Below are 24,891 nucleotides of genomic sequence, written 5' to 3'. Positions count from 1 at the left end.
TTTTATACAAATGTCTACACTGGGGCTTCAGCAGAGTTGTCTGTTCATATGCTACATCATTATACAACCATTCTAGTGACTTAACCCAACAAACAAGAAATCTGTTTCTGCAGTGAAAGCTTATTCGCAGTAAGATCATTCAGTGAACTCCATAAATATACATCTCCTACTGTACTTACAATTGTAATGATCATTTTGTACTGTATCTGTGTTTTTTAAAAGAATTTCTAAAATGTAAAACCTTCATTTACTGCTTTGTGCCCTGGCACACCATTTGATGATTGCAGGACACGTTCTGGAGACTTGTTCCAAACCACACATTCATTTAAAGCAGGAATACTGAGATAAGAAAAAATAAACTGATTAGTCTGTTTACTGTAACCAGATAAGCTCGCTAATAATCTTTTTTTGTGTTTCTTTCCCCTTCCCCTTGATTTTGCAGTGAATCTGTGAGAAAGCTTTTCATAAAGCACAGATGGGGTTTTACTTGAACAAACAATAATACATAAGATACTGAGAAACATTTGTCGTATGATATTTAATGAAAAATACAGTCGGCATGATTCAGCTCCATGACCCAGCATATTTCTTGATACAATACTAGTGTTAAGCCACTTCTTCTTAGCAACATACAGTTTCCTTTTTGAAGTTTTACCTTCAACCCAACTTGTCACAATGTCTGTGCTAGTTTGTTTGTTTTTTTTTGTTTTTAGTGAGTTCACACTGTTGCCTAGTCTTTTTACATTCCACAGCTTTGTTTGTGATCTTATTACCGATGAATTTCATTTCAAGAACACACGTGTTGTGTTGTCGGGTAGGTGTCTGCAGATTAGACTGACATTGCGGCTAATTAGCTTGTGGGCTTTTTAGGTAATCCCATCAGATTATGAAATGTTCTGCTCGATGATCTCACCCCTGATCACAAATATTTGATCTACTTGTCCAGTACTGCAGATTCAGAATTATATGATAGATTAGTATTTCATATAATGCTGTAGAGATTTAACCATAATATTTAAATTAATCACACAAATTTGCATAATAAAAATTTTTGTGTTGTCTTAAAACTAATATTAAACATAGTCGGATAAATTTGTATTTTATATAATGCTGTTCTCCTCATTTGCTTTAGTCAGGTAAATTAGCATAATTGACATTGTGTGGTTCTAATATTTAAACATGTTGGGTAAATTCAGAGCCTCAGTCATATTTCTCTACTGGAATGCACTTTGGTTCAACAACTATTGTTTTAAAAGTTTCATATGAATAAAGCTGATATTACTTGACTATGTAGGTTTAATTCCTTAATGTATTTTACTTATATTCATTATTGTTATAATTGGCATAGTATATTTGCATTTATTGTGTTTTTGTTTTAATGTGATCTTGTTTTTTTATGTATCCTGTATCCTGCCTTGAAGGTGTCTGTCAAAGCCAGACTAGGCTGTATGAAAAAGATAGTTTTTTCATTTTATTTTTATACAGTCGACTATCAAAGCCCTCTGTAATCCATTCTTATTTTTTTTAAATGCTATAATAAGAATAAGAATAATAAGAATAATCTTTATTCATATAGCACTTTTAAAAACCTTTCTATTGTTTTTTTAAGTGCTATATAAATACAGTTATTGTTATTATTACTACTATTAATTTCAGCATTAATGTTATATTTACACACGAACATAATTTGATACTTATATAGTTTCCAGGATCATTTTGTAATGTCTGAGAGCAGTGTGATGTTATTTTGGAGGAAGTCGGACCTGAACACTCTTGATCTCTTGACGGCAGCAGGTGTGTTGAATTCTGCCTACTGAGATGCACGTGCCCGTCGCGGGGCCGCGCACCTTTCCAGCAGTAGTCACCGGTGTTGCGTTCAAGTCCGTCGGCCCGCCCAGAACTCCTCCTGTCGGGAGCGCGCTGAGCTAAAGGCGGAAAGTAACGGTGTTTGTCGAGTCGAGCCTGCTATGAGGATGGAAAAGGCCGTCGCAGTGTCATATTACACAGGACGGAGTCTGAATGGAGCGAGCTGTGCGTGTGTGAGCCGGTCACTAGAGGCGATCCTGGATCTTAGAGGCGCTGATTAGCCTCCTCACGCTCACGATAAACCATTGAGTAACTGGGCGTCCAAGAAGTCCATCGTGCTTCTCTCTGGGTCGTCATTTAGCATCATTTAGGATCGTTTTCATTCAACTGCAACGATGCAACTGGTTTAGTCTAATTTCACCGGTTTTGTCATTTTCGGATGTATGATTGGCCGCAGAGGAGCGTCTGATTGTGATAATAAAAACCGCCACTTTACGCTCATCGCTGCTACAATGGAGCTCGGTGCCGGACATTCCAAGGCTCCGTGTGAAGAGAGGAAATCTGATCTGAAGCCTTCAGCGGCGGATGCAGAGGCGCAGAGACCCACGTGGAGCGGGCGGCTCGAGTTCATCCTGGCGTCCGTGGGCTACGCCGTGGGACTGGGCAACGTGTGGAGGTTCCCCTACTTGTGTTACCGCAGCGGTGGAGGTAAGATTGTCTCAGAGGTGGAGAATAGCGTCCTAAAAATCTCATCTGGAAACAAAACCTGCAGCAAATGTGGATTTAGAAGGAAATACCTCTTCAGTGATACAAATACTGTAGCTTTCTATTTGGCTGCTGGAGGGCGTGACTGTAAAAATCATATAATAGACGTTTAAAGCAGCTTACATCAGGTAAGACTGATGGCTGTTTATATTATAATCATTATTCTGCTACCTAATCAAAATATATTCTATATTAATAGTGCGTCCAAGTATGTCACTGAGCTCATGAAAAACCCCTTATTTCTATATACAGCACTTAAAGTCGGAGCTTAGAAAAGTCCATCAGTGATGCTGGTATCACACTTTTATTTGAAAATTAAAGCTGCAGAACATGTTTAATGATGAAATTAATTAAATTTAGATGTAAAGACCTTAACTTCAGCCATCAATGCTGTAAACCAGACACATTGTAAATAAAATAAAATAAAGTAAAAAAATTCTGGCAGCGTGGGAGCCAGAAAAACTCTTAAAAAATAAGTAAAAATGCTGAAATGTCCACAAATGTTAAAACTGATGAATAGAAAAGTAAAATATCTGTTAGTCATATTTTTTAATTCATTTAAATACAATAAACAGTGTAGTTTTACAGTCACATTTTGTAGCAGAACAAATTATTATTTATTAAAATATAGATGAGTCATTGACAGTTTTGGCCTATTTATTTCGTTTTTTTATGGTCCACATTTTTTCTCTATGATTCTGTAAAAGAACTTATAAAAATTTGCACTATTTTTCAGTCCTTGATATACTTTTGTTTTTCCAAATAACAGCAAATGTTTGTAAAATGTCACTTTTTGCTGATGTAAATACAGCAACAAATAGTGTAGTTTGTTAGCTAAATATTGTAAGAGAAGAAATTACCATTTAATAAAGAACAGATATTGATGTGGACGTTCTGTTTTAGCTGGCGATGAGATTCATCCTACACACTAAGATATGTTCCTGTGACTGAAACTGGTTAAACCTTTATGCTTACTGGGGAAGCACCAAATCATTGTCACCAAGTCTTTTACATCAACAGTTCAGAAATAGAAAAGCGTATACTTATTGGTAATCATCATACAGACGTATATTTCTCACAAATTCTGCATCTAAGTCACGATTCCACATTGTTGTAGGAATGACTCGCCAAAATTCCACACAGATGCTCTCTAGTTTTTGTTAAACAGGCTCTCATTTCTTTCCATTTTCACTGGATTGACATAAGATTCATGGTTTCTGTAAGGTGTGGGAGTCCACCGATAAGCCATCGTTCTGCAGTTCTAAATAAGTCATTCATAAATGAGGGTGGTTGAGATATGAGTCCGAGTGTTCTATTAGAAGTAAAAGCTAGATTGTGTTTGTCCTGATTAGAGAACATCTGAGGAGACACGAAACTAAGCTTACAGAAAATATTCACCATGTTGCAGGCCTGCTGTTACTTACGAGAGGTCATCTGTGGTTTGTTTATTTTTAAGCACAGTTCTATAGATTATTAACCAATTAGAAAGTCATCAGTATCAACTGTTAGGAGATCCCTAAAGCTGCCCACCGGCCTTTTCCATTCTTCTCTCCATTCAGGTGCCTTCATTGTCCCGTATCTCATCATGGTGCTGCTGTGCGGCATTCCTCTGCTCTTCATGGAGTTTGCTATTGGCCAGTATACTCGTTTAGGGCCTGTGCATGCTTTCGCCAAAATCTGTCCCTTGTTAAAAGGTGAGTGATTCTCCTGTCATGTGGCCGGGATTAATATCTGCTGGAGTTTCCTTCATTTTCACAGAGTACGTTTTAGTTTTAGGTGCATGTACACAAAGTCTGCATACAAAGTTTGACTGTGCATGCATACGAACGTTATGTATATATTTATGTATTAATGTGGCAATCTCCTCTGAGTCCATTAACTTATTGGTTAATTAATTAATCCTTGGCCATTGTTAGACTTACAAAAATATGCGTCCTGTCTTACCTTTAAAAATTTCTCATGTACTTAGATCACAGGGTTCCTGCAACTGAATAAAGTGCTGAACTGAACATTTTTGAGATTGGTAACCATAAAGATGCAACTACAAGCCACTGTTGAACACCAATTATTAACCATCAGTCCCTGGTACCTCAGTTAACCAATTCAGTATGCGAACGATGAGCCCCAAAGAGACTATCCCTCATCAGGACAACTGCAATATAACTATATATATAATAGTGTGGTCCTGTTTACTGCTCCAAATGATTTTTATCAGAAACACATATTTAATTTATTAAACTTTGTAACAAAATGGAAATGCATGATTAGTTTATTAACGTATGAGTCGGTATTCAAAATAACTTGGGAAGCATGTCCAGCCAGACAGAAATTCAAAGAAGAAATTAGAAATAACATTTAAGGTTTGGTGTTCAGAACAAGGACCAAACAACATGTGATGACATATCTCATGACATTCCACACTTTAATGTCCTCTTCTAATGTTCTTCTTGCATTTGAGCTTGACTTCAGTGTAGTCACCGATCATTTAAAGTCACTGTGCACTTCAAAGCATGAATTACACCTGCTTCTGTGTTTATCTGAAAGTCTTTTTATTAATTGACGTGAAGTGAAGCCATATTTCCAGTTTGTTATCTTTGCCACTTGGCACAGTTTGCATGTCTCACCCAAATAAAAAAGCCTGTAAGGTCCAGTTTTTTGAGGCTGGAATGAACCTGCTCCTAACAAACATTTGTTTTACTGTTTGTCCAAATGTAAAAAATGCAGTTTTTAGCTTATCTTAATGGCTTTTACATTTTTTTTTTAGAAAGATGAGGCATTTTGAAAATATTCATTATTTTTTCAGTGACTACTACATGAGTTAAATTAGAGATGCACAAGTTTGCATTTTTGCTGATACCCATATTTTCCATTTTATTTAGGCTTATGCACATATTTTCGTGCTTCTAACTGCAGAGAAAATTAGATTTCTTCTATAGTCAAATTAACATATTAATCCTGTGATCACTGTCTGGCAGATGAAGAAATAAAATACAATGCTTTTCAAATGCTTTTCTGTCACATTTCAGTGCACTTTACATAGTAAGGTGAAGAACCTACAGTATTATAGAGAGAAACCCAACAATTCCTTCTTGAGCAGCACTTGGTGACATGCTACACATCCCATAATCCTCTAAACCTGTGCATTTAATGCTACAGATCCAAATAAATATTTAAATGTATTACTATTTTTTTCTTCGATAAATGAATTGTTTTCATATGTTGATGGGTGAGCACTTGTTAAGCAAAATTTACAATCACTCAACAATCCAAGACTTTTTGGACTGTGACATGTAATTCTAATTTATTGCCTGGGACTGAATGTCTTTAAATTTGTAGGGGGGAAATGATCAAATATTCCAAGAATACCTCAACTCAATGTTCCTAAATTCTGTATATCTGAATGATAATCAAGTCAAATATGGGTGACTGAAGATGTGCTCTTACAGTCTGCATTAGTTCATTAATCAAACTGTGAATGTCAGACAAATCATGCATCAGTATAAAGGATTTTTTGGAAAGTTTATAGTGCTTATGAAAAAAATTAGCAGATAAGGAGCTATTTGCAAAGTTGTAAACCAAAATGAACTGAAAGGTGCAGATTGTGAGAACACTGACGGTCAGCAGCTCACTGTCCAGATCAAACAAGAGCCCAGCCATCAACTATCTCTACTTGTGGGTATGAAATGAAAAATGCTTTCTGTCTTGTTCTAACTGAAGATTTTTCTCCATAGTTTTCTTATCTCCTTAATGACAGAGATTATCTACCCGGTCAAAACGTTTGGGTCCTTCACTTGATTTATCGCTCATTTCTTCCTGGTTAATGATCTGTGATAAACAAGGGCCAAAACAAGGTAGTTTTTTTCTGTATGTTCTTCTGAATGATTCCCCTGTGTGACTCGAGTGCGGTTTACTGTGATGTACCTGTGATTCAGTTGCCCACAAATACAACAAATCAACAAACAAACCTAATTTGTTTACATCTCTACATGTTTACATGCAAGATATTTAATCTCGGCATGTAAATACAAAACTTTAATTAGCTATTTTTTTTCATTTGAGGATATTTTTTTTTGTCTCATTTATCCCAGTGAGGACACCCACAGGACAGATGAGGTATGACAGGTCAAAAAACTGATAAAGAATTGACCGAAGATGAAAGCACCGACTTCTGTGTCTGCTCTTCCTTGTTTTTGAGTCCAGCAGACTGATTTAGTTTGAAATGATGCATCGCTACACCAATTGGTGTGTGTCTGGTGTACCAGCAGAGCACTCAACCATGTAAGCCAGATGTGTAGATTGAAAGTGGCAAACAGGCAATAACAAAGGAAGCAGCGCTTACTGTGGATCGTGTCCAGTAGTTCTAGCTGATCCTGGAGATCAGAAGGGAGTTTCCTTTGGATCTGTTATTGTGGTGACACAAAGCTGTTTTTCAGCTGCTTCTCCTTCCATTTTACCAGATAGTGACATGGAGGCAGTGGAGCATGGCATTCCGGCCCTTCCACAATGAGCTGCAGAAATGTTTTTGGATACTGCTGAAAAACAGCACAGAGCCATTTCCTATTGCTACCATCAGTGGCTATCGTTCTTAAGCATCAGAGATAACGAAGATAGCGACGATAGCACAGTGTGAAACATCAGGAAGTCTAATAACCTAAAGTTTTTCGGTAATACATTTATTCGCTTTCTTGCCAAAGGTTAGTTGAGCAGCGTGATACCACTCTAATATCTATATTGCAAAGGTAGATTAAAACTTGAATAGAAGGTTTGTGCAATATTCTGTTGCACCAGGTCACCTGATAGCTACAATCCAAGCCAGCAAAAAGCCAGTTGTCATAAAGAGGGGTGAGAAACATTTTGGGGATAGAAATGAAAATAATGCACTTAGTTGTTCATATAAAAAGAGACACAAATGGTTGTACAACCCTGGTCTGTATATAAAGATGAATAAACCTTCACATTATTAACCACAGGTTTGCTGAAAAGCGGTTATGAAGTTCAGGATAGTGACTCAGTCGGTGTCTGCCGAGTGTGAGCAAAGCGAAGCTAAGCCAGGATTGTCCTCAGACTGTACTTTCCTGTCACTCAAATTGTCCACACCCTTAATAATACATAACTTCAAGCCTTAGTACAGTGTAAATGGGTTAGTTATAAACAAAATTCACCCCGTGTGAGCTGTCATGAACAGGGAAGGTAGCTATAGAGACCAGAACCACTTTCTGTTCCAGGCTTTGAACATGTTTATTTTTGGTGTAAAGTTAGACATTTTAACATGTAAGTCTGTGGGGACTGACTCACTTTTGGAATCAGCCTCAAGTAGACATTGAAGGAAGTGCAGTTTTTGGCTCATCTGTGTTATCTTAATTTTTCAGCATCACATACTGAAACCCCAGCATACCTTCTTACTTCCACACAACTGGCCAATCAGGGTCAGTTTTGGAAAATTACAAAACGAGTCAGAAACAGGCCCCACTAACGTTGGAAAAGGTAATGGGGAAGACTTTCCAAAGTTATCTGGCAACAAGCAGATTGAGTGGAATATCTTGGCCCCTTAAATCGTAATTTGAGCCAGCAGCTAATTAGCTTAGCGCAAAGAGTAGAAACAGGAGAAAATAGATGTAAGGTGCAAAACGTGAAGTAAGAACAACAATAGCTGTCATAAAGTTACTTCTTACAAGAAAGCAAATATATGTATTTACCTTGATGTATAACCATTGCTTTAAACCACTGATCTCAACATATAAAATGATTTGACAGGTAAAAAAGAACGGCAGATCTGTTCTTGTGTCAAATTGTACAAATATCAGTGCAGTTTATCCAGAAATGACAGGTTATACACTAGAAATAAAAGGTGTGAGATGGCTTCTCCAGCATACTTCATTAGTAACCTTCATGTATTTACAAGGCTTCAGGTTAAATTCTCCCTGTCTACTCATGTGTCCCTGAGCTAAATAATGAACCTCTACCTGTTGTAGATACCGAGCACCTTAGCCGAGGCGTTGCTCAGTTCCCAGCGGAGGAGACAGGTGAAAAAAATAGAAACACATGGCACTCACAGACAAACACACCCCAACCTGAAACCTGACACAGCTAGAAACCACAGGTGTTAATAGACTGAATAATTTACATCTGTTGGAGGACTTTGATCTCACCTTTACTTACTGATCGAGAGCCTGTTATATTCATCGGCTCAATAGGACAGTGGAATTCCTAATCCTTGGACCCAGGAATTCCTGTTATCTGTGGCCTAGTTCGGCCCCCACCGAGCAGAGATTACTGCACAATACTGCTTCTCCTCTGTTCTCCTGAGATATGGACTGCACCTGTAATTGTAATCCTGGGCCCTAATAATTGACACACCGTTATGCAATGAGATTGAGAAATATTTTCAAGCACTTTTACGAAGTAAAGCGCACACAGTCTTTCCCACAGATGGCACGACTTCTGCAGAGTCGTCTCTCACTTTGCCCTCCCCACTCCCACATGTCACTCCACAGGTGTCGGTCTGGCCACAGTTGTTATCTCCTTCATGTTCTCCACGTACTACAATGTGCTCATGAGCTGGGCACTTTTTTATTTATTCAACTCGTTCCGAGCGACCCTCCCCTGGACGTCTTGCAACAACACTTGGAATGATGTCGGAAACTGTTCCAGTGGTTTCCCCGGCAACGCCACCCACCTGCAGTCTGCCAGCCAGCAGTTCTTCGAGTGAGGAGACTTCACTGCATTTTCAGTTGCAGAAATACACTATATCTAGATGTTTACTCTCTGTATTATACTGTTCTAGCTCTTATTTACTGCACAAGTGGTCCTCACTCAAATCATGCTGTGTGTTTCTTATCCCTCTGAACTCCAAGCAGTTTCTGGGTGTATTTTGCTCCTGTCACATTTTTACTCACTGTAGGCTCATTTTTATTGTGATATGAAGTCCTACAGCTTTATAGAAATAGCACAACCATAGAGGCAACTCAAAAATATCTTTTGTGCAACATGGCACAGTAAATGCTAAAAATCACAAAAAAGATGAGTAGATTTTTTTTCCCAATAGTTTGAAGAAATGTTGACTCCTTTGTTCCTCCTTGCCTTTTACCTGCTCTGTGTAGACACAGCCTGCAGTTCAGCCGAAATGTTCCCAAGTTTCCTCACGAGAATGTTGTTCACAGCTCAGTCACTAATGGCTTCTCACTTGTGCTGAGAAGTGCAGATTTTTTAAATTTCCTTTATTTATTTTTACAGAATTTGACTAAAGCAAATGGCTTATTTTTTTAAATGCAACACGGTTCACGTCACAGATAAACGCTTCAAAGACCATATAGAACCTAATAGTCTGACAGTTCTCTCAGTTTTTTTGTCTTTTTTTGTTTGTTTTGTTTTTCTCTAATACATGTGGAAATCTTGGTGATTTAAAAAAGAAAAAACGTGTCTTTCAAACTCACCGACAGGTTTTGGAGTTCAGAGGGTTCAAAGTCCTAAAAACTTTTCTTAATCAAAAAATGTCATTTATTCTTTCACTCCAGAGATTTCTGTATTCCTTTTCTCTCTGAGTGTGTGGGGCTGCTGCATACTTCTGTCAAGCACTGAGAGTTTACTACAGTACAAAATTAAACCCAACGCTAAAGCAGACTAGTCAACACTTCCAAAAAAAAATCACGTTCTTAACTCAAACTTTATTTGTTGCTCATTTAGTCATATTCATGTATAGATTTATAACAAATTGTCGGGGCCTTTAAAAATACAACACTAGTTACTTGTTTTTCCATTTTTCCAGTGGCAGACTTCTGGAGAAGACCAGTGGCATCGAAGAAGCTGGTGGTCTTCGCTGGGAGCTCTTTGGCTATCTGTTGTTGGCCTGGGTCATTGTTTATTTATGCATATTTAAAGGAGTCAAATCCACTGGCAAGGTCAGAACATTACTAACATTATGATTTAGATTATTCTGGTGCCATTCTCTGATTGCATCTTGCTGTTCAGCTAAAATTTGTAATCCAGTGATATCAGATAAAGACAAGGAGGTTTATAGGCAACCTTGGGCAATGTTAGTGCAGTTACAAGCGTATAGTCCAGAGTCTGTAGTCTGGCTTTGAAGTTGTTTTTTTTTTTTCTGAAGGGGTGGCTGAAATCATACACCTGCACTTCTGAATTACCTAGACTGAAATATTTACTTGAAAGCAGAACACAAATCATCCTTGTAGTGTCCACAGTAGCAAAACAAGTTGTTTTTTTTAGTATGCCTGTATGGCAGCATCAATATGCTAAATATGACGTCAACACTGCAGTGTACGTATGACAGTCTGGAACAACACAGATTCGGACATCTTGGGTTTCAAACCTAAGGGATTGGTCCCTTAGGTTCGCATCAACTTGCAGAGTGGCGCTTTCCATATTAGTTTTCTTCCTGAGAACTGGTTTTCAGTTTGAACACATACAGCTGATTTACTCCAATATTACAACTTGCCAGTGTGTTGTGCAGAGTTGTGTTGCAGTGTTTGAGCAGTGTTGTAAGAGAGCTGGTGTGCTCAAGCTGCTGCTAGTGGTAGAAGGGTTAGGTGAGGACCTCATAGAGCCATCTATTCTAAAGAGGCCAAATAGCTTAGAGTTATATCTAACCCATTTTTAGGCCTGAAGGGATTATTTTCATGGGAAAAAAAATCCCCTTCGAAATACGTAACTTGGATAAACAGGGCTGAGATTTTAGGTGTTTAATCAATGACTGGAGAAAGAAATTTTTATCATTTGCAACTCATCAGTGTCTGCTCTTCACTGTGTCTATGTTACAGGTTGTGTATTTCACCGCTGTATTTCCATATTTCATCCTGTTCGCCCTACTCATCAATAATGTGCAGCTTCCCGGAGCCAAGAATGGGATCCTCTACTTTGTGACTCCTGTCTGGGGCAGGTTGTTTGAAGTGAAGGTGAGACTCCCGTCATGAACGAGTAACAGGAAAAGTAGGCTAACCCTTGTGACTCTGGCTACACCCTGGCACTAGAACATAAATTAGCAACAAATTCGATGCACTCAGTTTTTCCGGATTCAAGCGCCCCTTTTCAGAGAACAGGTTTTATCTTGTGTCTGTTCAATGTTCAGACTTCGCAAGAGGTATGGGTCATTTCAGCAATGAACTCAATGAACTGCCTACGTTGTTCTGAGGATACATTAGGAACAAAGGACAAGATAAAAGCTGAAGTTAAATCAGAATAGTGGCTTCTGAAGTTTGGGTTGGGACACTCTGGGAGGTTGCAGAGATGTCCAGAAATCCAAACTAATAATAATAAGAAATTTTAGAAATTGTTTAAGCCAAGAAATTCTATAGACGTTTGCACAATACATTTTTTTTAACAAAATAATATAGACTAGTACAGAAACATACAAGGATCGTTACAATGGATGAAAACAGGAATAAACAAACAAGCAAAAAGAAACAGACTTAATTTGTTCTAAAAACTTGCATGTCTCTTCCAGATGCACATATCAGTCGACCAAATGGACAGAAAATTCACATTAAACAAGCTTGTAGCTGTAATGTACACAATCCAACTTTCCCAGTTTTTAAAAAAACTTCTCCTGCTGCAGTCTGACAGGAACAGTAATAGTTTCCTTTTTTAAATATTCAAGGTATTGTCAGTTTGTTGTAGGTATTTCTGGTCCTAACTGGTTTCTAGTAACTGCTTTCCTGCGGCTGCTCTTTAACGATGTAATAGATAACGAGTGTTAGCGGTACGATAATCTGGTGTCAGGGCTCCAAAGTACAAGGTCTGTCGAATAAAATTTAAAACTCAGTACTACAGTTGATACAATGAGATTACTTTGACAGATGCATTCTGCTCGTAGCCTTTATTAAGTTACTATAAAATAATACTGTAGCTGTTCGGCATTATGTTGTGTTCTTTCGTGTTCACATTATGCCTGTTTCAATAGGACTATTAGTGCTTGTTTGTATGCTTCAGTCTTCTCCAGGGGTGAGGGGATCCGAGTCTCTAATACTATTATTTTTGCCTGGAAATCCCCAACTAGACATATTCTGATATTCTGCAAAACTGAGAGCAGTGGCTTCATACTTCCAGTATAGTCCAGACCTCTGTTGGGCCTTGACCTCTTAATAGCCCAAATCTTTAGTTTCAGAATGACACCAGGTTGTTGACAGCAAACATCTGAATACTTACTGAAGTAACAATAGCAAGTGAAGTGTATTTCTCTGTCAAATCACGTATTCCTTACGAAATGTGCAAATATATAAGATTTAGAAAAAATGTAAGGGTTAAGTAATTATTAGGTTTCTGAAGATATTTGATGTCACATCGAAAGCACCAATAAAATCACAAATACAGAAATAGAATCGCTCAGGTAAATTAAATCCGGTGTAGGCAGAAATCTGGAAAAGTAAAATAATAATAATAATAATAAATGGAGCAAAAACACATTGCATACTCAGCTTTAACCAACATAGGTTAAACTTTGTCTTGCACAGGTAGAACCCCAAATACTGAGTGAGAAAACATATTTCCATGGCCACCAACTATGCCAGAGTTTATGCTCTCCTGTATCTCCATCACAGGTTTGGGTTAATGCAGCTGCCCAGGTGTTTAACTCCATTGGAATAGCATTCGGCTCCATGATTTCGATGGCCAGTTACAACAAGTTCAACAACAACATTCTCAGGTAAAGAAAAGAGTCAATATTCTGTGTTGGGAAAAGCTGCACTATATCTTTAATTTACAGCAAAATGTTCTCTAGAAATAAACTAGCAGAGGATGGCGTTTCAGTATAGTCATTAGGTAATGTTGAACTTTAAACTGCACAGTTTAAACAGTCGTTTTGTAATAAGATGGACAAAAAATGGGAAATAAAAATGAACTTTGTTATTGGTAACCTCAGTGTGCATATTAGAGTATCACCACTTCTGTTGAAAATAGAATAAAATTAAAAATGTCTTTACATTTTATCACTAATTACTCCAAAATAATGCACTACAAATGTGACAATGAGCTGTGAGTTGAACAGCAGTGATCACAGCAGTCTGTGTTGTAAAAAATAGTTCCTTTGTTGTTTAGCTCACAGCAGGTGGTCAATAAATTATTCAAGGAAGAATTTTCAGTTTTGGTTTTAGCTTTGTAAATTTTGTGAATTTACTGTGCTGATATATATTTTAGCTGTTGTCTCAGAAGGTTCCTCCTATTCTGCAAAGAGTTGAACCGAAACATCTGTCTGCAGGACTCACGACTGTCCACAAAACGAAATAAATACAAATTGAACAATTTAGGAAACAGAAAACTAAGACTTACTGCACTGAACAAAAATGACAAAGGTGCTACAAAAAACGTGAAAAACTGTGCGAATGACAAAAAACTGTAAATAACCATGTTTTAAAATACAGTTAAAATAGTGTAATTATACAGTAAAATGTCGTAAAAGTTAAAAAATGGATTTCCAATTTTTTTTACAATGTAGTTTTATGTAAAACAAGAACATATGCAACCATTTAGCGACAGTGAGACAGAAAAAAACTCCTTTTAATAGGAAGAAATCTTTGGCAGAACCAGGTTCAGGGAGGGCAGCCATCTGCCTCGGCTGGTTGGGGTGAGGGAAGAGCAAAGAGAGAAAAGAAGAGCATTAAGAAACAGACAGGCAGCAGACAAGACTACAAGCACAGGCTGGTGAAGCCAGTAAATACAGATCAGAAACATGTAGCTCTATAGACAGAGATACCTGCAGAGAGGATGAAACACAAACTGCAAGAGAGATAAGATGCAAAGTTAATGACATGCAACAGTACAATAAATGCATAAACTACACTGAGCTTCTCTGACACTAGAACTGGACTGACATAGTTTCTTTTGTCTTTCTTTTGCAGGGATGTGCTGATTGTGTCATTAACCAACTCATTCACCAGCATCCTGGCTGGCTTTGTGATTTTCTCAGCCGTTGGCTACATGGCTCATATACACAACCTCCCAGTGGAAGACATAGCCACAGATGGTAAGCAACAAGCCTGGAAAAACTGTGACACTATGCTCTCATAGCTTTGTTTAATTTTAAGGATCTAAATAAGAAGACAGAGCCATGGATTCATGGATGTTGTGTATAAAGTCATGTCAAGAAATAGGCATGGATAAACAAAGACAGACTGTGCTGTTTTAAGAATGTGCGTTTTTTTTTTCTTCTTGTCATGGAAAAACAAGCCCCAGATTTCAAGTTTTGCACATCCGGATTACATTGTTTGACCTGTGCAGTTAACTCAAGGATAAATAGTGGAAATCTCCACGGATTCTACACATGAAGTTTAGTCTTAAGGAGCCCTGCTCAGCCTGTGAAAACAGATGCATAGTGTCCACTGCGTCATGTTGCTTTGGAAACTCTTTTGATGTCATTAGAGTTGTCTCAGCTGTATACAGGATTTGAAATAAGTGTACTTGAAGACAACATAGGTCTAATGAAGGAGTCTACTGAACTGCATTGTGGGAAGTGTAAAATTTCAGTGTTCTTAGACCTTGACACATACTAGAGACTACAAATAGAAATACAATAACCTTTCCAGTCTAATGTATGTCCACCCATATAGAAGAGCAATACTAAATTACCTGGGTACCCCTTTAAGTAGCTGTTATGAGTTACAACTATACATAGCTGGAACATAAACACAAGTTTATGTGTATCTAATTTAGTGGCATAGGGTTGTTGGTTTATGGGGGAAAAAAAGACCATCTTTGAGCAGAATAAATTACTGAGATACTTTCATCCTCAGTAACTGAATGTTTAAACAACTTGTGAACATGAGCTTCGTCAGTCAAGTGATGCATTATTAACAGCAGAGACAAGTTGTGTTTGGCCTCTGATTGGATAAGAATCCTGAGAAGTGATCGAGTCAAATGATGAGATCCAATCTTCGTGCTAATCTGAGCTAACCAACTGATGGCTCATGCTTTATATTTGCTCTGCAGACAGGGGAGAAGCATTTATCTTCTAATGGAATCCTTGGCAAGAAAACAAATAAGCAATTTACCATAATGTTGCACTACAGTTTTGCTTTTAAACGACAAAAATCTCTCTTTTCTGTCCAAGATAATAGAGATTTAACCCTCTGAAACCCAACCAGTCTCTGCCTCTGTGATTAACACCATGGCCTTGCAGCTAGAAGATCCCCAGTTCATGTCCCAGCCTGGGATCTTTCTGCATGAAGCTTGCATGTTCTCCCTGTGCTTGTGTTGTTTTTTTTCCTCTCACAGTACAAAAACATTCTGAGGTTAATGGATAATTCTAAATTGTCCATAGGTGTGAATGTGAGTGTTATTGTTTGTCTCTATATGTAGCCCTGTGATAGACTGGTGACCTGTCCAGGGTGTCCCCTGCCTTCACCCTAAGTCAGCTGAGATCGGCTTCAGTCCCCCCGCGACTGTAATGATAGTTAAGTGGTGTATAGATAATGGATGGGTCGATGACTGTATCTTCTAACAACTTGCTGACAGCTTGATCCTCTGTATGTTGTTTTTGAGCAATGCTGCATTTAATCTATTGATTTTAAATGTGTTTCTTTTTTTCCTTTCAGTTTCTCTTGACACCTGCTTTGTCTAAAAACAATCAGCAGTTCGCCTCAAAACTTTCAGATTTTCTGTCTGAGCCAGTCTTTGCTTCTCTGTTGTGCTGAGGATCACAGAATTTTTTGCTTTTACAAGATCTGAAAAGTCTTTTTTTAACAGTATTTATGTGAGACACGTAGAATAAAGGAATTTTGATGAAATATCACAATTTTGTGAATTTTTGATTATTTTGTATTTTTTTCTGATGGAACTGCACATCACACGATTAGTTCAAGTTTAATCTCACAATTCTTTCCGTTTTATATGTTCTGACTGATAAATAGTGGTTTTTTTGATGTTTTTCCAGAGATAAGAGGCCTCTCAAACCATCTGGTGGGTTTAGGGGCTCAGAGGGTTAAATGCAGCTCAGTCTAAAGACCCTTGAACCCGTTGACCTGTGTGAATATTTGCGTCCTATAGCAGTGTGTTGTGTCATGTTTCAGGTCCTGGTTTGGTGTTTGTTGTCTACCCTGAGGTCCTCTCCACCATGCCTGGCTTTCAGCTGTGGGCTCCACTGTTCTTCTTCATGCTGCTGTGTCTGGGCCTGGACAGTCAGGTAAACATGGGAACCTCTCACATAGGAGTGAAGACGGAGGAGGACGTTTGTGAAGATGATGTGAAGATGCAAAACGCTGGAGCTCTGCACGTTTGAATCTGCATTTCAGCAACAAACTCAAGCTTTTGCATATTTGAGTTTGTAAGGAGATGTTCGCACGCTTGTATGAAGTGAGGTTTCTTGGTCACTGACTTTATTTTGTCAGGAGGAAGATATAGTCTTGTACTGTGTTCATGTTCAGTGTTGTGATGTTTAGTTACTCAACTACTTTAAGCAAAACAATCATAGGAGATGCTTTCTGTTATTCAGGACAGTCAGCCCGTTTTCTGTAACTGTTTATGTATTAGCCCATTTTTTAGGTCATGAACTTGGAAATTATTACTCACCTACAATTTGCACAACATTGAGAACATTCAGACACTAACTTAGACAAATGGGTCAGAATCTCTGCTATCATAATAACCTCATCTCCAAGACATGAAGCAATTCATAAGTTTAAAACTGCACTCCAAACAAAGACACACAAATGTTAATGTCTTAAAGGAACTGGTTTTTACTCAGAAAACGGTACGATGTTTATCTTTTTATAAATAAATCTTGTTTTCTGCAGTTTGCCACAGTTGAGGTAGGTGTGACGTTCATAAAGGACGAGTTTGGACCCAAAATCCTGCGTTTCCTGAAGAGGGAAGAGCTGATTGTGTTGTCTGTATGCATTATCTGCTTTGCACTGGGGATTCCACATGTTACTAAGGTACAGTATACCGTATAACTTCCTTGTACTTCTCATAAAAACATATTTGAGGATGTTTTATGGCCTACGTGTGGTAACAGGTGCTTCATTGTAGGCAGCTCTCTTGTCATTTCAACCTTCCTCTTCCCTGTTGTCCTTCCTTCACAGGGAGGCATCTATGTGTTTCAGTTGATGGATCACTACACTGCTGTGGTTTCCCTCGTCTTCCTGGCTTTCTTTGAAGTTGTGGCTGTGTGCTGGATCTTCGGTAAAATATTCAACTAAAATGTCCCGTTCACAGTGAAAACTTTAGACCTGAAAACCACCAGGAGCTGCTATGGCAATTAAACAGAACATCTTAGATCTTCCCGTTTTTGGTTGTTAGTAGATAGTACATTATTTTTGTGGCAAAAGAAAATATTCAAACTGTGAATGGCAGGTAATTACAATACAAATAGACTTTGGAATTTAAAATACTATTAATATTTACAAAACAACAGCAGCAAGTTGCTCGTGATTGAAGGTATGATTATAGTGGAGAATTATTCTCAGTTATTTACACGCTCTCATGTGTATGATTCAAATGCTTTTACTGTGTTATGCGACAATTAGCAAGTTATCAGTGCAATGAAATTCTGAGCTGTCAGTAAACTTTGGTCTACTTGTAGTATATTGTACACTATGCAGATAAATAAACAACTAATCAAACTGTTTTTAAGAGCAGTGTTTTAGGAGAATGTACAGACTGAAATACAAATCTTTAACCTTCACATTGACCCACCAGTGTATAATGTTCAGGAACTGCATGTCATGTTTCTATCAAAGCCTCATAACATCTCTGTTCGGTCTGTCTGGTGTCGTGAACACGGTGGTCTTTCACAACGGCTTCTGAGCAGGTGAAAAGACACACAGAGGAGTCTCAGAGGAAACAGTCTTATCAAAGCTGTCTCAGACAGTTCACACATGAACCTTCCTCACGTATCATAATTTTCAACCTTCTGATTGTTTGCCACCAATTCATTTATCTAACCTGATTATATATTTAAATCCATTATATGAGAATACACACTGTAGCAAATCTTCCTGTAGAGTCACAGTAAAAGCATTTTGCAGTGCTACTATTGTAATTCATATAAAGAGGTAATACCTGTATTTTTTTTTTTTGCTGCTTTGTTCGATAGAATGTGAAATTAGAGTGAAATGCTGGTAGCACTAGTCACCATATTATACTGTATTTTTACAGTATCAAAATTGTAATTCTCTTAAACAGCGTAGTATTGTATGATTGATCACAGCACTCTGCGGTAGAATATGAGGTTCACTGTATACTGTAAATAATATACTGTATTTATATGGCATTTCTATTGTAATTAACATTAACTGTAACTGTTGTTGCCTATAAATTACATTTTATTCTTTTAGAATGCATAAACACTGCTGTGAATTGTAAACATATACCATAAATAATAATGTGCCTTTAACCTTTACGATCCAGAATTAAGATCTACCAACTTTGTTTAACTTTTAAAAACACATATACCACTAATACTATTTATAGATCGGGAACATTTATTCAAAGGCAGCAATGTATGACAATTTCTGGTCTAATAAATATGTTTAAGAAAAATAATTAGGAAAAATAATAAAACATAAAGTCAAATCTGTTCAGCTCACACCATTTGGTTTTACAGCATCAGAGTTTACAGTATTTAACCATGTTATTATGAAAAACTGTTTTTCCAACATCACAGACCTTTGCTTTCTTTGATGAGCACCTGTAGACATTTTTGCAGATGTTGGTGTCCAGGCAGTGCAGCCAGATGTTAAATCACCTCTTGTTTTTTTCTGTCAGGTGTCTCACGTGTCTCCTTAATGGTCAAAAGGATGCTTGGAAAAAATCCGAACATCTACTTCCGTGCCTGCTGGCTGCTGCTCTGCCCCATGTTGGTGTTGGTGAGTCCTGTTAAACCCGTGTGACTAACATCACCCATAATAGCAATGTTTAAGACTGTTGTGTTTTCTGTACAGTGCATACTGATCTCCAGCGTTGTTCAATACACTCCTGCCCACTATGGGAAGTACACATACCCAGTGTGGGCTGAGGGGTTGGGCTGGGGCATCTCACTGGTCTCTATCATGTGGATCCCACTTGGCGCAATTCAAGAGGTCTTTGATAACAAAGGATCACTTCTTCAGGTCAGCACAAGATTTATGATACAGACTTTTAGCTAAATAATAACATTAGCATACTAAGACCTTGTGATAGTGGGAAATACTTTGCTGATACAGATTTTGGGGAGTAAAAAAAATGAGATTTTCTTATTATATTGAAGATTAAAGTTCAAGGTTGTCTTTATTGTCCCACTACATGAAATTTATTGTGCAGCAAAACTTCACATAATGATAAAATACAAAGGGACAGCATCATCAGCATCACTAACAATAAATCACAGATTGTGCAAAGGACACAGAGTGCTGGTGGCCACTGAGCATATTAAGTAGCTGAAAGAGTAGATGAAAGAGACGTAGAGTCTTTTAATCCTCTAAACAGGTGCCATGAAACAACAGACTGATGGCAAAAGTTCCAACTCTCTGCTGATATAATACACTCACTATATTAGCGAAAAGAGAACATGCTTGTGTTATTCTTTATTAATTTTATCCAGCATTGTATTTGAACATATTAACATGAAGACACTGTTTTTTACTGCAGCAGCTCTGTCTGCTCAGCCGTGATAGGTACTCTGCTACATGTGCTGCAGGCAGTGCTGAGAGTGATGTAAACAAAAAACTTTGGAACGCCCTCTGCTGGACAAACCTTTGATGACAGCATTTCTATATTACCCCAAACATCTTCTCTCTTACATTATGTTCTGTAACAAAAAGGTCCTCAGATACGGCAATAAGGATATATCTGTGATAGACCAACAACAGCTGATAAAATCGACAGATGGCAAAATCAGTCATGTTTTCAGGTAGCAATGCTAACATACTTGTGTAGAAGACATGTCAATGTTCATAATGTTATTTTAGTGTGTTAGCATGCCAACATTTGCTAATGTCTAAACACAAAGTACAGCTGAGGACAAATATGCAAATTGTATCCCTAAGGGAACAGAAATATCTGAACTGTCAGGAATTCATCCAAGATTCTTTAAAAACTATGAAATATTGCAGCAATTCATATGTTTTTTCCTTAAACGTTGCCTTCTCTGATCCTCAGAGACTTAAGACAGCCATGACGCCAACAATAGACCTGGATGCTGTGGATTTTCTGCCGGAAAAACAAAACTTTGAAAACCCAGCATCAGAAAGACTGTTCACTTCAACAGCATGATCATGATCAACACCATGGCTGCGCTTCTACATGCAAAACCCTGTAATAACACACTGAAGTATATTTCCTCATTCTTCTGTCTTCATCACAACTTTATCCAAAGATGCACTTCATCCCAGCATTTGTATATTTCTAGTAAAAAAAAAAAACTCAAGGCACTTAAATTGCAGTTAATTGTCCAACTAAAGGTTAAATTAATGTAATTTATTTATTGATCTGAGTGATCAGACACTCATTCAAACCAAACACTGAAATTAAAATTATTTTCTTTGTTTTCTCTATTTTGTGATAAAGGTCAGTGGGTTTCTGTGGTGCAACCCTGTAATAATAATCCATGTCAGAGGTAATCTGGGGATTATCATTTTGTTTTAGCTTAAAACATCTAAAATTGAATACTTTAAAAGCCACATTTCCAGATCAATTACATCAAAATGGAGTTGAAGAGGCTTTCAAATCTCTCCAAAACACAACAGGGGCATCCAGCCTCCTCTGGCCACAGTTTTTATAGCATCAGCTGGTGTCATCTGTGTGGTCCTTAAACACACAATCCAATGTGCTGTTTTTTTAATGTACTACTCATGCAGTCCTCATTAACTCTTAAAGTTGAGAAACATCCAATGATTTCATTGTATTTACTAGATAGTTTTGGCAGTGATCACCTGTAAGAGACCAACAGAAACACTGCAGTGTGTAAATAACAGAAGACAGGTGCAGCCTTGCCATTGTTTGTTCTTGATAGCGGCCCGATGTGCTGTCAGTTACAAACCAGAACAGAAAAACAGAATGGAAATGGATATACAACACTTAGATTCAGTTTGCCAGTTGTCCATCTTGAGCTGAGCTGAATTGTCTGAGTTGTCTAAACTCAGGTGTTGTAAAACTTATTCTAGTCTGTCACTGGTATTTACATGTCATTCACCGCTGGAGGTCAGCTGCTCGGGTACAAACTTAGAAATATCTGACTTTCATCAGTAGGTCTGACCTCAGAGAAGGTCGACAGTCAGTTTGATCAGGAGGAACAGGAGGAGTTCTGCACACAAAAAGGTGAACTGCAAATATCCAGCCTCTGAATTGGGATGTAGTTTGTGTTTGATCCTGAAAAAAAGAGAGACTCAGACAGTGACTTTGTCTGAATGTCGTTCAAATAATGTGGAAAACCCTGAACACAGATAAGCAGAGGTGGTCAAATTAAATCAAAACTGAAATTGAAATTATAGACAAAAATGTACTGTTTTGAGACTTCAAGCTGGGTTTGTAGCACCATTACTGCTGTCCAGATCACCTCACATTTAATAGTGAGGTGATCTGCACAGCAGGTTAATGTTATACTTATGTGTGCTGAAGGTGACGCAGTGCTTTGATTTTTAACTTATTGCCACGGGTGGAAGAAGGAGGTATTATTTTATTGTATTATTATTAACATTGAATAACACACCTTTTAATAATTTTTTAAAAACATTATTTTAACCGCTCCCATCCTCCTGGCAACCCTCTAAAAGACAAGCTGTATGGCTAATGGATTGATGGATTATTTTTAACTATCTTGAAGCTTGTAACTCAGAAGAGTTTAGAGATTATAAGTGGTGCCTTTGATCTGCTGCTACAAAGCTGAATTGGGCTAATGAGGATAGATAATCTTCAGAATGAGAAACAATGATCTGCTAATCTGGGAGTCTCTATTTGGTTGTGTAGCAGATTCTATTGACCCAAAACCTGCATTTAATCACTGCCCTTTTAAAAAAAAAAAATAAAATCTCAAACTCCTTAACAGAGAAGGAAGCTTCAAAGTTCTCTCTGGTGGAAACGTAATTTATTCTAGCTCAAGCTTTAACTTTAACCCTGAAAATTGCACCGTACTGTTCAGTAGTGTTTTAATGTTTGACCTCTTGTGTCTCGGGGTAAAGTGTAGATTCTGTCTGACGTGCAGAAGGAAAGGTTCAGTCAGTCAGTGTGGGAACTGTAAGCTTTGGGTTCATGTTATTATGCAGATCAACTACTCCGCTGGAAATGACCAGAGGAAAAATGTGTCAACGGAAAAATCACACTTTAATGTGAGACTGTCTTTGAGGATGTTCCCTGCAGAACATGTTTGGCCTTTTCTGTCTTTCTAGGTAGCTCTTCAAGCAAACCTTCAGCTGGGAGGTGCCTTTTATTCTGAAACATGATGAGAGTACGCTCTGATAACAGATGCACAAAACATCTGAAGTTGATGCAAGGAATTATTTAGCGATGCATGCTTTTTTTTATATATATATATCAAACCACCATTTACTGCTGCTAGGATTTGGTATTTGCTTTCATTCTTCTGCAAACGGCTAAAAGAATGTGCATCTTTTTTTGTCATGAAAGCTAATGTCACCTCCCTCATGTGCCTTTCACCATTTTTTATGTAATCTAGATTTAATTAGACATTTAGACATCAAGACATTTATTTTAAATGTTGCACACAGCACGTGTGTTTGCAAAGATGCCTTATTTTACTTTTATGTCAGCCGTTTAAAATTGCAAGGATGATATAGAAGCATGTTTACACTACAATAGGTAAGTGTTTGAGATTTTTAGAATTGGATTTATAATTAACTAAATAGAAATTTTAATGGGCTTTTAATATAGCTATGCTTTTCAGGATCTGTAGTCAAACAATCAGAAGTTTGGACATACCTTCAATGGTTTTTAATTATTTTCTACATTTTAGATTAATACTGAACACATCAAAACTATAAAAGAATACACGTGGAATTGTAAACAAAAAAGTGTTGATCTTCAGTGTTAATCCACAATGTAGAAAATAATACAAATAAATAAAAAACATTGAATGAGAAGGTGTGTCCAAACTTTTGACTGGTTGTGTATGTCAGGTTTCATTTTAACAAAAGGCCATTTTATTTCACTGATTAGTTTCAGTTTAACCTTCCTGTCTGAAATCTTGTTGATGTCTGAAGTCAGCTGTTGCAGTTTGTGGCTGAATGAAAACCTGCAGACTCTCTTTGATCCGTAAACCATCACGGCTCATTTGTCTTTTTAAATATTCTCCTGTAACAGAAGCACATTTCGCCTTTGTCCCTCAGCGCTGTTATGTAATTTGTTACACTTTTATGTTATTGTACATTAAGTTAGTGATGACGCACAGAAAATATCCAAACCTGCTATTTCTTTACCAAATTTACTGTTGATCTTTCATATTAATGACTGTATGTTTAAATTAATCTTAGTGTTTTGTTTCTTTTCTTTTTATCATATTTCTACTATGTGGTGATTTGTGGTGTCTAACATTTTGTTAAATAAAAAGCGTTCATTTTTACTCTGCTGTCTGAGTAGTTTGAATAACAATAGAGAGAGTCACTCAGAGAGTCACTGGGTGGCAGCATAGCAGCAGGAATAAAAAAGCAACAGACAAAACCAGTGAAATCGCTGCATAATTAAAGTGCCTCTCCCTTTTATTTATTTCTTTTTCCATACAACATTAAATATACACAAGAGTGACAGATTAAAGGAAAAATCTGATCCTGACTCCTGCAGTGAGGGGAGCTGTGTTTAGGGGCATTTTGATGCCATTGTTTGGATCCAGTGGCATCAAATAGACTCTTAAAGGGAAGAGTCACTGCAAATCAACATAAAGTTGTTCTGAATGGTCACCTTTATCATATAATGAAGCATTTATATGCTGATGAGGGTGGTTTGTTACAGGATGATTATGTTTCCATCCATAGGGCACAAGGGTCACTCAATGGTTTGATGAAAATTAAATGAATCATATGTTACAGCCTTCTCAGTCAATCGATCTCAACTTAACTGAACACATATTAAAGGTTTTGAACCCTCATCCCAACTGGCCGAGGAAGATTCATTCTAAAATGTGTCTGCAGAGATCTCTTTTTGTTCAGAGAGTTCTTGCTCATCACTGTCACCAGTATGTTTGCTCATAGTGAATCTTTAGAATCAATTGGTTTCCCATGTATAATTTTGCACAGTTTCAAATTTTTGAATTAGTCAGGTAATTTATTAGTATATATAATGTTTTTAGTTTTTAGCCTTCATTCTCGAGTTAGTCTGGCTGATTTGTATTATAGTGATTACTGCAGGGTCTTAACTCTAATAGTTAATTTATTCAGATGCATTTGTTTTTTA

The 24,891-nt window shown here is 37.4% G+C and overlaps 1 protein-coding gene across 2 annotated transcripts; it reads left to right on the top strand.

Annotated features, from left to right (window-relative positions):
* The first annotated feature begins 1,881 nt into the window (after positions 1 to 1,881).
* si:ch211-225b11.1 (uncharacterized protein LOC561694 homolog) lies at positions 1,882 to 24,064 on the top strand. 2 transcript variants are annotated; one of them, XM_023281191.3, is made up of 13 exons: positions 1,886 to 2,514; positions 4,131 to 4,265; positions 9,066 to 9,276; positions 10,337 to 10,469; positions 11,346 to 11,480; positions 13,122 to 13,225; positions 14,418 to 14,542; positions 16,584 to 16,696; positions 17,307 to 17,447; positions 17,595 to 17,694; positions 19,279 to 19,379; positions 19,455 to 19,622; positions 20,650 to 24,064. In XM_023281191.3, the coding sequence occupies exons 1-13, from the start codon at positions 2,250 to 2,252 to the stop codon at positions 20,761 to 20,763; spliced, it is 1,845 nt and encodes a 614-aa protein (XP_023136959.2). In that variant the 5' UTR covers positions 1,886 to 2,249; the 3' UTR covers positions 20,764 to 24,064. The 2 variants fall into 2 exon arrangements, with proteins under 2 accessions (XP_023136961.2, XP_023136959.2); XM_023281193.3 differs by lacking the exon at positions 19,455 to 19,622 and having other exon boundaries at positions 1,882 to 2,514.
* Positions 24,065 to 24,891: the final 827 nt, after the last annotated feature.

This window comes from Amphiprion ocellaris, chromosome 6, assembly GCF_022539595.1.
Source record: "Amphiprion ocellaris isolate individual 3 ecotype Okinawa chromosome 6, ASM2253959v1, whole genome shotgun sequence".
Classification (NCBI taxonomy): Eukaryota; Metazoa; Chordata; class Actinopteri; family Pomacentridae; genus Amphiprion; species Amphiprion ocellaris.
The sequence above is the reverse complement of the archived record's forward strand: the minus strand, read 5'-3'. Positions and strand labels throughout refer to the sequence as shown.